The sequence below is a fragment of the Triticum urartu genome, chromosome 7A, assembly GCF_056163025.1.
Source record: "Triticum urartu cultivar PI428250 chromosome 7A, HENAU_Tu73, whole genome shotgun sequence".
Lineage (NCBI taxonomy): Eukaryota > Viridiplantae > Streptophyta > Magnoliopsida > Poales > Poaceae > Triticum > Triticum urartu.
In genome coordinates this window covers 612644916-612660087 of record NC_141879.1, presented here as the reverse complement: position 1 = coordinate 612660087, position 15172 = coordinate 612644916, and the positions used below count along the sequence as shown (strand labels likewise).

The window sequence follows — 15172 nt, the reverse complement described above, 5'->3', positions numbered from 1 at the left end:
CAACCGAGCATTCCACCACTTAGGCATCATTCGCAACCCGGATATGCCCGTTAGTAACCCCTACGGTAGGATAGGTCGTGTACCCTGATGCGAAGTCGAGTCCTTGTAATGGTTCATATGAAACCATGTAGTGTTGTGTTTGATGTGTTTAATGGACGTCGTGCTTTCCTTTGGGAACTTGTAAGCAACTACATCACCCATTTGGATTTTAATGAATGTGTTTGGCCTTTTGGCCCTTGCATGAAAACAATTAGTGTCATACCAACCCCCTTACTAGGTATCCCATCTATATTGCTTCCCCTCATCTTTCCCAATCATGAGACATTGACCGCTCCAACAGGATGCCTGTTGTAACATGTACTGGTACCTCTACCCAGCAGCAAGAAGCCGGAGCAGGAGCCAGTCAGGACCAAACCCAAGGACAAGCTCCACCACCGCCACCACCTCCAAACATGGACATGGCTTAGCTTCTCCAAGCCTTCCGAGAGGAACGCCAAGCCAACACTGCAGCCCTCCATATGATTGCTCAAGTTGTCAATCGCCAGCCGGCGGGAAACGGCAATGGACGTTCCACGTTGGTGGAGTTCAAGAAGCATGCACCACCCACCTTCATCGAGACTGCTGAACCCCTGGATGCAGACGACTGGGTCCGCACCATTGAGGATCTGTTGGAACTAGTCGGATGCACTGAGGACCGTGAAAAGGTGGCGTATGCTGCTCACTGTCTCGGGGGAACTGTTAGAGCTTGGTGGGATGGATTCAAGGCCATGCATGCTGAGCAAAACATCACTTGGTATGACTTCAAGGCAGAATTCCGCAAGGCCCACATTCCTTCCGAAATCATGGCCATCAAGAAGCGTGAATTCCGAGCCCTGAAGCAAGGTAGTAGCACTGTCAAGGAGTACATGCAGAAGTTCAGTGTTTTGTCAAGATATGCTCCTGAAGATGTCGGCACTGATGCTGCCAAAAGAGAGCGCTTCATGGAAGGCCTTAACCAGACTCTGCAGTACTCGCTTGTTGTGTGTGACTTCCCAACCTTTCCTGATCTAGTGAACAAGGCACTCATGCTTGAAGACAAGCGACATGCTTTGGACGATACTCGTAAGCGCAAGATGATCGGCAAGGGTAGCTCCAGCAACCAGAAGCCTCGCCCGTGGCAACCAGCCTCGGTCAAGCCAACCTATCAGCAGCCAAGAGCCCCTGCACCTCGCACCAACTATCAGCTTCAGCAGTATGCCAACCCCAGGCCAGCTTTCAGCGACCCCAATAACAATGCTGGCAAGAGCAGCAACCCCAATCAAGTCACTTGCTTCGGATGTGGTCAGGCAGGACACTACTCCAAGTATTGCCCCAACAAGAAGCCCGACGCCCCACGCCCCAATACGCATAACCAAGGCCAAGGCCATGGGATACCACCAAGGAACCAAGATCCCCGCAATCCACCCAACAATGGCAAGGGCCGTGTGAATCATGTCGCTGCAGAAGAAGCCCATGAAGACCCGGACGTCGTGCTGGGTACATTCCTTGTCAACTCAGCACCTGCAACTGTCTTGTTTGATTCTGGAGCCATGCATTCATTTGTAACCCAAAAGTTTGCATTAAAAAGTGGCATGACCCCTACACCCCTGAATAACCCTATGGTGGTACAAACCCCCGGAGCAGAGATGAGAGCCAAGATATGATGTAAGGGAGTCGGGATTGTCATTAATGGGGTAAACTTCCTAGTAGACCTTATCATCTTAAGATCGCAAGGCTTGGATGTGATCTTAGGAATGGATTGGCTCATCAAGCACCAAGGCTTGTTAGATTGTGCCAACCGAACTGTCACTGTGACCAATGACCAAGGAGTCGAAGTTAAATTTGCCTCCAACCCCTCCTCTGCTCAAGCCACCCAAGTCAACTGTCTGACTGAAGTTGGATTGGAACAAGTGTCATTAGTATGCGAATACCCCGAAGTCTTTCATGGTGAGCTACCGGGAATGCCTCCTGACTGAGACATTGAGTTCATCATCAAGCTCATGCCCGGAGCAGGACCCATCTATAAGAAGCCTTACAGATTGGGATCGGAAGAGTTAGCAAAGTTGAAGAAGCAACTATAAGAGTAGTTGACGAAGGGATTTATCCGCCCTAGTGCCTCCCCTTGGGGATCACCTGTTCTTTTTGTGGCAAAGAAGGACGGTACCATCCGCTTGTGCATTGACTACCGCTCCCTCAATGAAGTTACAATCAAGAACAAGTATCCACTTCCCAAGATTGAAGATCTGTTTGATCAACTCGATGGGGCCAAGGTGTTCTCCAAGATCGACCTCATATCTGGGTACTACCAGCAGAAAATCAGACCCCAAGATATTCCGAAGATGGCATTTGTAACCAGATATGGCATGTATGAGTGCACGGTCATGTCCTTTGTATTGACCAATGCCCCAGCTTACTTCATGTATCTCATGAATAAGGTCTTCATGGAATATTTGGACAAGTTTGTCGTTGTCTTCATTGATGACATTCTTGTCTTCTCGAAGACGGAAGAAGAGCACGAGCAACACTTGAGGATGGTCCTAGACAAGCTTCGAGAGCACCAACTGTATGCCAAATTCAGCAAGTGCGAATTTTGGCTGCGTGAAGTTGGATTCTTGGGTCATGTTTTGACCGAAGAAGGATTGTCGGTCGATCCCGCTAAGATTGAAGTCGTGACTGAATGGCAATCCCCAAGCAATGTGAAGGAAGTCAGAAGCTTCCTCGGACTCGCGGGATATTACCGCATGTTCGTTGAAGGATTCTCAAGCATTGCCCGACCCATGACTCAGCTCTTGAAGAAGGACAAGAAGTTTGAGTGGACGCCAAAGTGCGAAGAAAGCTTCCAGGAGCTGAAGAAGAGACTGACCACCGCCCCAGTCCTGGCCACACCAGATATACACAAGGAATTTGTGATATATTGTGATGCGTCAAGAACCAGACTAGGAGGTGTTCTAATGCAAGAGGGCAGAGTCGTAGCTTACCTTTCAAGGCAACTACGACCTCATGAAGAGAACTATGCTACTCATGATCTTGAGTTAGCAGCAGTGGTTCATGCCCTGAAGACATGGCGACATTACCTCCTAGGGAAGCGGTGTGAGATATACATGGATCACAAAAGTCCGAAGTATATTTTCACTCAGAAGGAATTGAACATGAGGCAGAGAAGGTGGCTAGAGTTGATCAAGGATTATGACCTCAGTGTTCAATACCACCCTGGGAAGGCTAATGTGGTAGCAGATGCATTAAGCAGAAAGGCTTGTTCCCTGAATGCTATGATTAAGGAAAAGCTACCCGCCTTGTATGGAGAACTTGAAAGCTTCGGGATGGAACTGGTTGCACCAGGATTCTTGGCCAACCTCGAAGTTAGGCCTACCCTGATGGATGATGTTAAGTAAGCTCATAAGGGACACAAGAGTATTGAAGGCATTAAGAGGAAGATCAAGGCAGGCAAGGCCCCAGGATTCTCAGAGGATAAGCAAGGAATTGTGTGGTTTGGGAATCGCATTTGCGTACCCAATAAGATTGAGCTCAAGAATTTGATCTTGCAAGAAGCTCATGACACCCCATATTCCATCCACCCCGGAGGAACCAAGATGTATCAAGACCTAAAGGAAAGATTCTGGTGGCATGGCATGAAGAGAGAGATAGCCACTTTCGTCGCTAAGTGTGACATATGCCAAAGGGTCAAAGCTGAACATCAGCGACCCGCTGGATTGTTATAGCCTCTCAAGGTGCCTGAATGGAAATGGGATAAAGTCGGAATGGACTTCATCACTGGATTACCTAGGTCAAATAAGGGACATGACTCCATCTGGGTCATAGTCGACCATTTGACCAAAGTAGCCCATTTCATTCCAGTCAAAACGACTTACAAGGGAAACCAGCTAGCCAGCCTCTACATCAACAGAATCGTAAGCCTTCATGGTGTTCCCAAGGAGATTATGTCAGATCGAGGAACCAAGTTTACCTCAAGGTTCTAGAAGAAGTTCCAAGAGGCCATGGGGACCAGGTTGTCCTTCAGCACTGCTTTCCACCCACAGACCGGAGGTCAGACAGAACGAGTGAATCAGATACTCGAAGACATGCTCCGAGCCTGTGTCTTAGCATATGGAGCTAGGTGGGAAGATTGCCTCCCTTTCACCGAGTTCTCCTACAACAACAGTTATCAGTCAAGCCTTCAGATGGCACCATTTGAGGTGTTGTACAGATGCAAGTGTCGCACACCCCTCAATTGGTCAGAGACTGGAGAAGGACTAGTCTTTGGTCCCAATATCCTCCGTGAAGCAGAAGAGCAAGTCCAGCTTGTCAGAGAGCGTTTGGAGACTGCCAAGTCAAGTCATAAGAGCTACACGGACTCAAATCGTAGAGACATGATCCTCCGATTTGGAGACCATGTCTATCTCCGGGTCACACGTCTCAAGGGAACCCAGCGCTTCCATGTCAAAGGAAAACACGCACCAAGATACATCGGCCCCTTCAAGATCACTGAACAGCGAGGAGAAGTGGCTTACCAGTTGGAACTACCACCTGAACTATCCGATGTGCACAACGTATTCCACGTGTCACAACTCCGGAAGTGTCTCCAAGTTCCAGACAAGCCTGATCTTTACAAGGACGTCGATCACCAAGCCATTGACCTTCAGCCTGATTTGACCTACCGTGACAGACCCATCTGCATTTTGGACGAGGCTGAACGACTCGAAGCCGCACCATCAAGTACTTCAAGGTCCAGTGGAGCAACCACACTGAAGCAGAAGCAACCTGGGAACGTGAAGACTACCTTAGATCTGAGTTTTCGTATCTCTTTAAAGCCTAGTTTAGGAATCTTGGGGACGAGATTCTTGTAAGGGGGGTAGGTCTGTCACACCCTCATTTTGTAACATTTCATTTGCATTAATAAAGCATGAAAACTTGGACCAACAAAAACTTTTGCATTATTTGGTTTTTTATTTTGGAGTTGGTTTTCTCTCTGTGATTTTCAAGTGCTCTTTAAAGTCAACTCCTCCACCTTCTGTACTTCATCTCCCTGCTCCAAACTTCTGCCCAATGATCATGCCATGTGTATAGTGCAATATAGTATCTTCTTACAAAAATAATTTGGCCAAATAGTATTTTCAAAAATTAATTTTCCAAAAACCCCTGAATTGAGGCTTGCACTACAAGTACTTGATTTGGGGTATGAAAAATATTTCAAAGAGTATATTTGAAACCTATTAGATATAGGATTCCCATAAACCACAAAAAAATAATTTTAAAATTTATTCTCCTATTTTATTTAAAAGCTTTTCTTAAGTCCAGAAATGGTCTTTAATAGGGAAAATTTATTTTGTTGTTTTAAAAATATTTGACAAAAATCAGGGAAACTCGGTGGGCATATATTTCCCATATATAAGAGTTTTAACACATGGTCATGTTCAAAATATTGGACAAAATCTCCCAAAACCATTTTTGCCCATTTCAAGGATTTGAAATATTTCTACAGGAAATATTTTCATGAAAATCCAAGGAAAATCCATCAAGTCACAAATGCATATTGTGATCTCCTTGCAAAGCCTCATGTCAATCAAGATCATTTTGGTTCACCAAAATGCCCCAAAACCCTCTCTGACCAGAATCAAATTTGAACAATTTTGTACTACCAACTTTCTCTCCTTGACCCCAACTTTTGTGAGCATGTTCACATGACCAAATGAGGCCACTACACCAAGTGGTTCATCAAGGGGAAGTGATTTGCTCAACTAGATCTACACAAGTTTATTTCTGGTAATTTCTAGGATTTACAAAAGTTGCATTGGCAACTTTGCCCAAATAAGCTCCAAATTGGTGGAAGGCCCTAATTATATGTGTCATTTCACCCTGTGGAGTCTCATGGCAATTGAAAATCATCTACTGGCCCAAACCATTATCAAACACTTTCTGCCACTTTTCAAAGATCACCATTTTGACCACTAACACTATTCTCCTTGAGATCAACTTTTTACCACAGCTCCTCCTAGTCCTCTCCTACCTCCAGTAACCCTCCCCTGGCCATTACTCAATTATTGAGGGGTAAAATACCCCCATTTACCTCCTTGGACAGCCCCTCTCTCCCTCTTCTTCTACCTCTCTCTTCTCCTACTGGCCACCCAGGGCATCCAAGGCCATCTCCCACTTCTTTACTTCCCCCTAGAGCTACCAGACACTTTTGGCCGCGCCCACATTGCATAGAAAATGGCCATGCTGGCCATTGGGGCGCTCTGGAGTGTGCTACAGTGGGATCCCGCATTGTAGCCGCCCCCTTCCAACCGCCTCCGGCCACCTCGGGCCTCCCCGGCACGCCCGACGATGCGCCTCGACGTCTGTGACGCCATGCCTCTGTCCCCCTCCTCCTTCTCCCTCCTCTCGCCCCAGCCCGCACGTGCGCCGGCCGCCCGAGCGCACCAGTGAGAGCGCTCACACGCGCGGTGCCCTGGCCCCCTGCTTTCCCTCTCTTCTCTCCCCTCACCCTAGACCAACCCCACAAGCACCCCAGACATGCCCACGCGCGCCCCCGTGACCTGTAGCAACCGCAACAGGCTCGCCGGCGCACGGGTCCTCGGTGGACCGTCGCCCACCTATTTAAGGGCCTCCCCGAGCTCTCCTCTCCTCACCACTCGCTCTCTGCACCACCAAATCATCCCCCTGCACCCCCAGTTCCTCTCCAGAGCCGCCCGAGTTCGAGATCGAGCTCGAGCTCCGCCGCTTCGGCTCGCCGGAGTTCGTGAGGTACAGGCCTCCCCCGCTCCTCCTCTGCCTCGATCTGGAACCCCCGAGCACCCTTGATCATTTCCCCTTTCTCCCCCTCTTCTTTTGCAACCGGAAACGGCCGGAACCGATGACTCGCGAAGCTCCTCCGCCGCGAGACCTCGTCGCCGGTGAACTAGGCCACCCCGGCGACCGCAACCACCTCCAGCCGAACGGCGACTCGATGCTGAGTCCATCTGTACCCTCGCCCGACCTCGTCATGCCCTACATCAACGTTGGTGAGCTTGCCGGCCCTCTGTCACATGGTTAGGGATGACAGGCGGGCCCCGCCTGTCAGCCTCTCCTCTCCATCGCCCTGCTCTCTCTCGCTGATGCCTAGGCCCCGCCCGTCAGGTTTAAACCTGGCGCGCGCGCGTGCACCAGTGCGCTGGGCCACCTCTCTGGCTGGGCCTGCTGCGCTACGGCTGTTCTGGCCCAGCAGGCACAAAGCCCTTTTTCCTTTTCTTTTTCTGTCACTTTTCCAAAAATTCCACAGGATTAAATATTAATCCAAATGCAACAATTCCAATTCCTAAAATCTTGTAAAAATCCCAACTGTTTAATGGTATAATTTTCACTCATGTCCAAACAACTTTTAGGTACTGTTCATATTCAAATTTGAATATATTTAAACCCCTCTAAAAATCCATTTCTTCTATTCTGCTACTCCAAATCCAAAACTAGTAGTTTCCCCGGCTTAGTTTTCACCCTAGTATTTAACAAAAATAAGTTGACATTTTTCTGAGCACTTAGGTTTTTCTGTTTTATTATTGCCTTATTTTTCTCGTTATTATTTTGCGACGATAGATTGCGTTGCTGACGAAGGAGTTGGACCAGAAGACTTTGAAGACCAAGAAGACTTTGTTGAGCCAGGCAAGCAGCCCTTTGACCATGTCCATGAAACCCTTTTTATGCATGTCATATAGCACTTTTATTGCTTGCATTGGAGACATGATACTGTGGTGACCACATGGGGTGGTTTGCCACCGTTACTTCCTCGTTGATACTTGCATTGTGCATGACCCTACCTTCTTATGAGGGTTATGCCGGTGGGGGTAGATAGGATGCTAAAGTAGTTTCTACGCAAAAAGGGACGGGAATATGCATGGTGATGGAGACAAAGTATTTTCAAAAGACTTTTCGAAAACCCCGCCGGGTACCACTTATGCCCAAGGGAGATAATGAGTTGGGTAACCACTTGATGACGAAGTGGTGTACTGAGGCAAGTGTGTGTGTTGTTTTCAAAATGGATTGGTTTAAGTTGCGACCGTTATTCCAACCTTACATGCGCAACCACTCTACCCTTATATGGGAAAGGGCATTACTGATTACCTAGGCCGATACTAGCTTGGAGCCCGCATTACTAGTGACGGGAGAGTTGTTGTTGCGCTCTCTCGGGATGGGGTCGTGCCAGGTAGGGCGGCCATGACTATTTTCACAGGGCACCGGACACACCGTTGGTACCCCGTGCTTGTGGTATGTGATGAATATGGGAGCGAAGCTCCTCAATTTTAAGATGTGAAATGTTGGGCACGGGGGTTACTACCAATCGAGTGGACTCTATGTTAGTGTCGTCTAGGGAAAGATAGTGACCGGGTGCTTACCCCGGGTACTTGAGGTACCGCGGGTCGTGAATGACACGGAAGTTCCCTGGATCTTGTGGGTAGTGTGCAACCTCTACAGAGTGTAAAACTATTCGAATAGCCGTGTCCATGGTCAAGGACAGTTGGGTAACCGCTCTTGGGTTACGTCCACTTGTTTACAAACCAGTGTGTGTGGGAAGTACTACTTGGGTCAAGTCAAAGGACTTGACATGGATGAGTTGGGTTGGAGCCCACTCCCTTTATGTTGATATCTGTAACCAGCCCCTATGGTTACTTGAATTCATGCGATGCATGGTTTACCAGTTATTGAACATGTCATAACACAACAAAATTAGCTTTCTGCAAAAATTTACCTATGTCATGCATTGTTGTATCTTGAGCCAAAACATGGGTTGCTTGTGAGTACATTCAAAGTACTCATTGGCTTGCCACTGGTTATTTAATTAGCCAGGCATGGAAGAACAGGAGTTCGAAGAAGAGTTCCTTGGAGACGAACATGTGAACTAGGACGTTTCCCAGTCAAAATGCATGTAGGGTTAAGGCATATGGCATGGGTTCTACTTATCGACGAAGATTTCCGCTGCTTAAGTTTATTTGGTATTCAGCCCTTATGGCTTTATCTATGTAAGACTTGACCATAATGGTCATAATATGTGTAAGACGATATGTATGGATCTAAGACTCTTGTTATGCAGCTTCTGTGTGTTCAGTGAGCATTGATCTCTGGGATCACTGTACACGTGCATTCGGTGATCACGATTTATGAGTCGGGGTCCCCACGGGGTGATGGCCATGGCGGCCGGCAGTGGGGTGGCGGCCACGACGACCACCTCCCGCATTCGGGTCGCAGTGGCGGAGCAGGCGATGGCCATGGCTTTCGACGGTGGTGTGGCGGCTACGGCGGCAGATGGTAGGGTGGCGGCAACGGCGGCCGGCAACAGCTGCCGACGGGTAGCAGGGGTGGGTGTTGTGCGCACACCCAACAGGGACGCCACATAGTACATGACGCCGAGGAGTGCGCCGTTGTAGCAGTGTAGCATCCCAGCTGGAGCTATCCTCTGATGACGGCGGAGTGGTTGAGCGACGACAACGGACCGGTGCCATTGGCGATTGTGGAAGAAGCAAATGAGATAAGCTATTGGGAGGGAGGGGACGTGCAACGCAGGACTCACCAGCCATGAGGGTTTATATAGTAGTCCGGTAAGCATTGGGGTTTTGGGGGATTTCGCCGAGTCAGGCGGGAAGCTTGCGCCCGTTGTGCGTAGGAACCTGCGTGGTCACACAGGAATGGGCTCACCGACAATTCATTGGCACCTCTTCGAGCCACCGTTTGCCCAAAAATGCATGTGGGGTGCACAAGCTTGCGCTCGAAGCCTTCTGTGGCGGCGGGGTGACAAGACGTGCAAGAAGATGAGGAAATGACACGTACACATATGGTTAATAAAAACGTTTGCGATTTAATTACCTAGCACACAGCTGCTCTCTACACAGCATCGTGAATGATTGTTCGACCACCATGTGATGTGAAACGCGACGTAGTTTCACATCATGCCGCCGACGCAAAACTGTCAGTCGTCTTGTAGACGACCATTCCCTGTGTGTTCAAATGCTCTATGCATGTGGTTGCTCGTGGTTGAGGAGGCCGCGGTGCTCAAGCCTATGCTCTGCCCACGTCCCTCCGCCCGCGCTGCCAGCATTTGGGGCCGGCACACGATCACGTACGTTTGTGCTGCCATTATGCATGCAGTTGCGCCGGGCGTGGCGCCACAATGCAGTTACCCGTTGCAAAACTGTCATGCGGACGTGCCGAGAATCCAGGTCATCCGACCGCCATTTATTCACATGGCCATTTACCTTAATCTCTCGCACCCCACGAGACAATAAGCACACCCACGATGACACAAACAGAGAGGATATCCAGTGGCTCCAATGGCGCTCCACCGGCTGACGATGACAACAGGCGGCAGTTCACCATACCTCACGTAGTGGGCACCCACGTGAGCGGGAAGGACCTGTCGGTGGTGTACACGAACGACCGGTCTGGGTGGAGAGCTCCATCCACACTACGTAGCAGTTTCTTGCTGAGGACAAGTACCAAGTGGTAGGCTTCGACCTCGAGTTCACCGGCGGTCGTGCTGGGTATGATCAGAAGGTTGCTGTTGCCCAGTTGTGCGTGTGTCATGACGTCCTCGTCTACCACTACCACCTAGCCACAAGACCTTGTGAGCATTTCTCCAGGTTTATCAACAGCCTCGACTATAGTTTTGCTACGGTGGACACCAAAAACGATCTAAAAGCGCTCAAGATTTCGGGCTTAGCTTGCCAGAATCTTGTCGACATCCGTGACCACTACACGATCTGGATCAACACAAAAAACAAGCAGTACTCCCTTGTTGACCTCGCCTCACCCATCATTGACCCCTACTACATGAAGATGAAGGATGAGAGCAAGAAGGATAAGATCGCCTGGCATAGTGCCCGGGAGCAGAGACTGGATGAAGAACACGTCAAGTATGTGGCCAAGGACACATACACAAGCTACGAGATGTGCATGCGGATCATTGACATGAGGAAGTGCCTTCGTCCTTCCCCAGACGAGGGATCGAGCCACAGAGCAGTGGCAGCTGCGTTACAACAAGAAGATGATTAGATGATCGTTTCTCCTAGTTTAGAATGCATGTAATTGTTTATTGAGGTGCGTGCGAATGTTTTGTATAGTCACTTATGTAATTAGATGTTTTTTCGTTATATATGTTGTTCTTTCTATAGACATAGCAAATACATCGCACATGGAGTAAACTAGGGAACCCGTCGGTGATGATTTCATGAATTGCTGACAATTGTATACTAGCAAGCATTTGCCCACAACACACGGCTTATTAGCAGCAATTGTCTGTGTTATTATCATTCTTCGCACACATTTCTGATTACAGACATGTTTGCCATGTATCACACACATCTTGTTAACTTGAACCGTTTCTGTTATCTTTTCTGATCGCAAACAGTTCATCCGAGTGAACTGTATACCGTATATCACACACACCTTGATCTGGCTGACCATTTCTGTTGTGTTGCCTAATCACAGAAAATTTATCTGAGTGAACTGTATGCCATATATAGCACACACCTTCATCTGTCGGACTGTTTTTGTTGTTATGCTCATTGCAAACAGTTCGTATGGATCAATTGTATGCCACGTATCGCACATGCAACTCTAATCTGAATCGTGTTTGGTGTCTGTGCCATCGCAAATAGTTCGTATCATTTTTGACGGTTTTCTTACACCATGGTTTGCGATTAATGCATCGCACGCAGTTTCGTCGAAGGGTCTCTGATTGTAGTGCCGTGTTAGTAGCATCCTGCGGTAGTGTGAGAAGATTGATGCAAGAATAAAAAGTAAATGTAGTAGTACTATTTGGAAGGTAGGATGGTGAAGATGAGAATTCTTAAATCACCTTGCTATGATAATTTTCATCCAACACATTAATCTAAAAATATTTGGTTCTCATAGCGTCATTGATAAAAAATTGTTTATGGGAACTCATGACTTTATCTGTTGCCCGCCGGTAATGTATTTCACATTGTACATCATATCTTTGTATGCTCTTTCTTCATGTCAGTTACAAAAAACAAAACTTTACATCAAGTAACATTGTTTAATCTCTTTGGTGTTAGGATGGGTTTAGGTCAACGTATGAGCATTGATTGTAGCATGTCATGTGCAATCTTATTATGTGTGGAAGAGGTTAAAATTCAATCATTTGTGAGGATTTCACTTTTGATACATGACTGAATAATATGATGTTAATCATTAATGTGAGGTCTACCTTCCCTGGCCACCATATGTCCCTCTTCTTGAATCAATTTCGACTAGTTCATCATTGACAAATCCCGCCATAGTTCCCATTAATGTGTGCTCCTTTGCTCTTATCGTTGCTCTTTTAACATGTGGAAAATAAGCAATGCAAAGGCCTTCGGATATGGAGATGGACCCATCACTTATCTTCAGCCACTACACTAGAAGGTCTTTAGATGCTCAATTTTAGTTTAGAAATCCCCTTCTAAAAATGTGGGAATGATATTGCATCTCACTTGAACAATATTCGGAATAGGGTCCGATGGAGAGAAGGAATTATGATCCATAGCTAGGATAGGGTGTTGTATTGTACAAGAGAGAGGACCCCTTTAGGTTAATATGACCACATACATGCAATATCCCATTTCCCCCAACTTTTAGGTTTAGGTTTTAGATGATTAGAGCATCTCTAGCAGACCCCATAAAAGGCCGCGACATGCAAAATAACCGTCGCAATACGGGTCGGCACGGAAAATTCTGCCCGAGCAGACCCCACAAACGTGTCCGGCCCGTAAAAGTTTTTGCGGGGCTCGGCAAAAGTTTGCCCTCAACCTTTAGATTCACGGGGTGGGAGGCGGACCCGAGCTCGCCCCCTATCTGCAACGAGGTTTGGCGCAAGGGAAATTTCCGCGCGGCCGTTCCCGCTCCCCCCCCCCCCTCCTCGACCGCCATTGCCCCGCCACCGCGCACTCCGGTCCATCTTCCCCGCCATGGAAGCCTCCCAGCTGTCCCTCGTCACCGCGGATTTTGTTGTCGGCCATGTCGCCCACGCCGTCACCCAAGTCCCCAACGCGCCTGCCCGCAAGCGGCATGGCAACGTTGTCGTGCAGGACGGCAATCCGGCTGGCCCCGCCGGAAAGGCACGCACACCGGGCTCGCTGTCGCTGAGCGATCTGCCCGGCCGCCAGTGGAGAAGGTGAGCAAGGTTTCGGGCATGAAGCGGAATAAGGTTCCTACGAAAAGGCCGATGCCTTCGTCCACTCCCTCCGCCCCGGTGAGATGTTCCCCGACGATGCCGTTCAACGACTCTGCTTCCACCGCAAGCGAGGTGTTCGATGAAATGGCCGAAAGGTATGCATCTTTGGTCTCTTGTTCCTACTTCGCTTTTCGGCATTGTGGTTGTTCTTGACTTGATGTCACTCAATGTAGCGGTGGTTCGAACAATGCCACTGCCAAGTTCGTGATCTTGTTGGACACCAACGTCGTCGACATCGATAGGACCCCGTTCGCTGATTTCGATTACAATGAAATGGAGGGTGGCGTGGATGATCACGGTGGTGAAGATGAAGTGGAGGAGGTAGATGAGGGGGCGTATGAGGAAGCGCAAACAAAAAATCGTGAGATTGAAGAACTACACGATCTTGGAAGATCAAATCTTGATCAAGGCTTGGAGTGTGGTGTCTCGATGCGTGCACGGGTACATCTCAAACCTCCAAGAGATATTGGCAAAGAATCGAAGATCAATACTTCCGCATGATGGCCAAGAATCCCAATAGGACACCACGGACCTTACGGTCACTCCAAGGGCGTTGGGACGTGATCAAGCTGATTTGCAGCCATTGGGCAGCTTGCTTGGAACAAGTATGCAATGCACCTCCAAGTGGAACCGTGGAATCGGACTATGTGAGTTCGTTTTCACGTCCCAAGTTGTGCACATCATTTTGCATCATATGAAGTGATTGCATCAGTTGAGTTTTTTAAAATTGTGTAGGAAAAAATTTCCCAACAAAAATACAAAGACATGGAAGCTTCCTAAGGCAAATTTTTTTTAAGCTAGAGCATTGTTGGGACATGCTCAAAAAGTGCGAGAAGTGGAAGTTGATTGACAAGGAATCCCCACCGAAGAGAGGTTCACTTACAAACATGGATGAAGATGAAGATGATGATGGCCCAAGAAAATTGAACAAGCCCGATGGTGACAAGAAGACAAAGGAGAAGATCAAGAGGGAACACGAAGCATCGAGCTTGCGAGACAAGATAGATGCCATGGTGCAATCAAATGAGTTGATGTTAGCGAAGACATTGGAGACAAAGAAAGAGTTGGCTGAGAAGAAGGCACGGGAGAAGAAAGAGAAGTGGCAATTGCTCAAGGACGAGGGGTTGCGCAAGGCGGCCATTGAGGAGAGAAGAGCACGTGCCGCTGAGAACAAAGCCATGTCCAAGCTTCTTGCCTAAGAGAATAGGATCGTAACATTGAACCACAATGACATGGACGACATCACCAAAGAGTGGCATGATATGGCAAGGAGGGACATCTTGAAGAGGAGGATGCTTGCGTCGGCCGGTGCTTGTTACAGTGTCGGTGATGTTTTCTCATAGGGATTTGGAACCAATATCGCCGATGCATTCAGTCCGCCCGCCGGTGATTTCGGTGCCAAAGTTGGAACAAGTGTCGGCGATGGATTCGGGGGCGGCGATGACCTCGATGGAGATGGTGCGGAGTGAAGAGCGACCAGGATGATCAAGGACGTGGTGGTCGCTTTTGCAAGTCCTTTTGTGTTTGTCCTACAAAACTATGCTTTTATTTGCGTGTGAACTATGTTTTATCGTTTGAATTTGAACTCATTTGTTGGAATCGCTGTCAAATTCGCTTATTAGGGGGTTTTCGGTTTGCGAGTCAACGCGGCGGTGCCCGAGCAGAGCTGGGGTAGCCGACCCGTAAAAGAGCATCTTCTGTGAATATCCTTTTATAAGGGTCTGTTTGCGGGGTCTGACTCTGTGGCGCCCGCGCCGGCCCGCAAAGCCGTTTTTCCGTGAACTGTAAACGCGTTTTGCGAGTTGGCATTATATGGGGTCTGCTAGAGATGCTCTTAGGAGTGTTACACGCGGTTCTCTAACCCTGATTAGAAGCTGATTAGGAGGTTCAATGGACAATTCCTCTAGCCAAGAAGAAATATAGTTAGTTCGGTGCTTGGGCAGAATCTTTTAGATAGCT

At 48.3% G+C, this 15172-nt stretch overlaps 1 protein-coding gene across 1 annotated transcript; it reads left to right on the top strand.

Moving 5' to 3' along the window:
* Positions 1 to 518: 518 nt before the first annotated feature.
* LOC147960679 (uncharacterized) lies at positions 519 to 1682 on the top strand. The gene has a single exon (XM_087533484.1). It carries the CDS (start codon positions 519 to 521, stop codon positions 1680 to 1682), a length of 1164 nt encoding a protein of 387 aa, XP_087389610.1.
* Positions 1683 to 15172: the final 13490 nt, after the last annotated feature.

Excerpts from the sequence above, each read along its gene's own strand:
- LOC147960679 (XM_087533484.1), top strand. The coding sequence starts at position 519 with ATGATTGCTCAAGTTGTCAATCGCCAGCCGGCGGGAAACGGCAATGGA.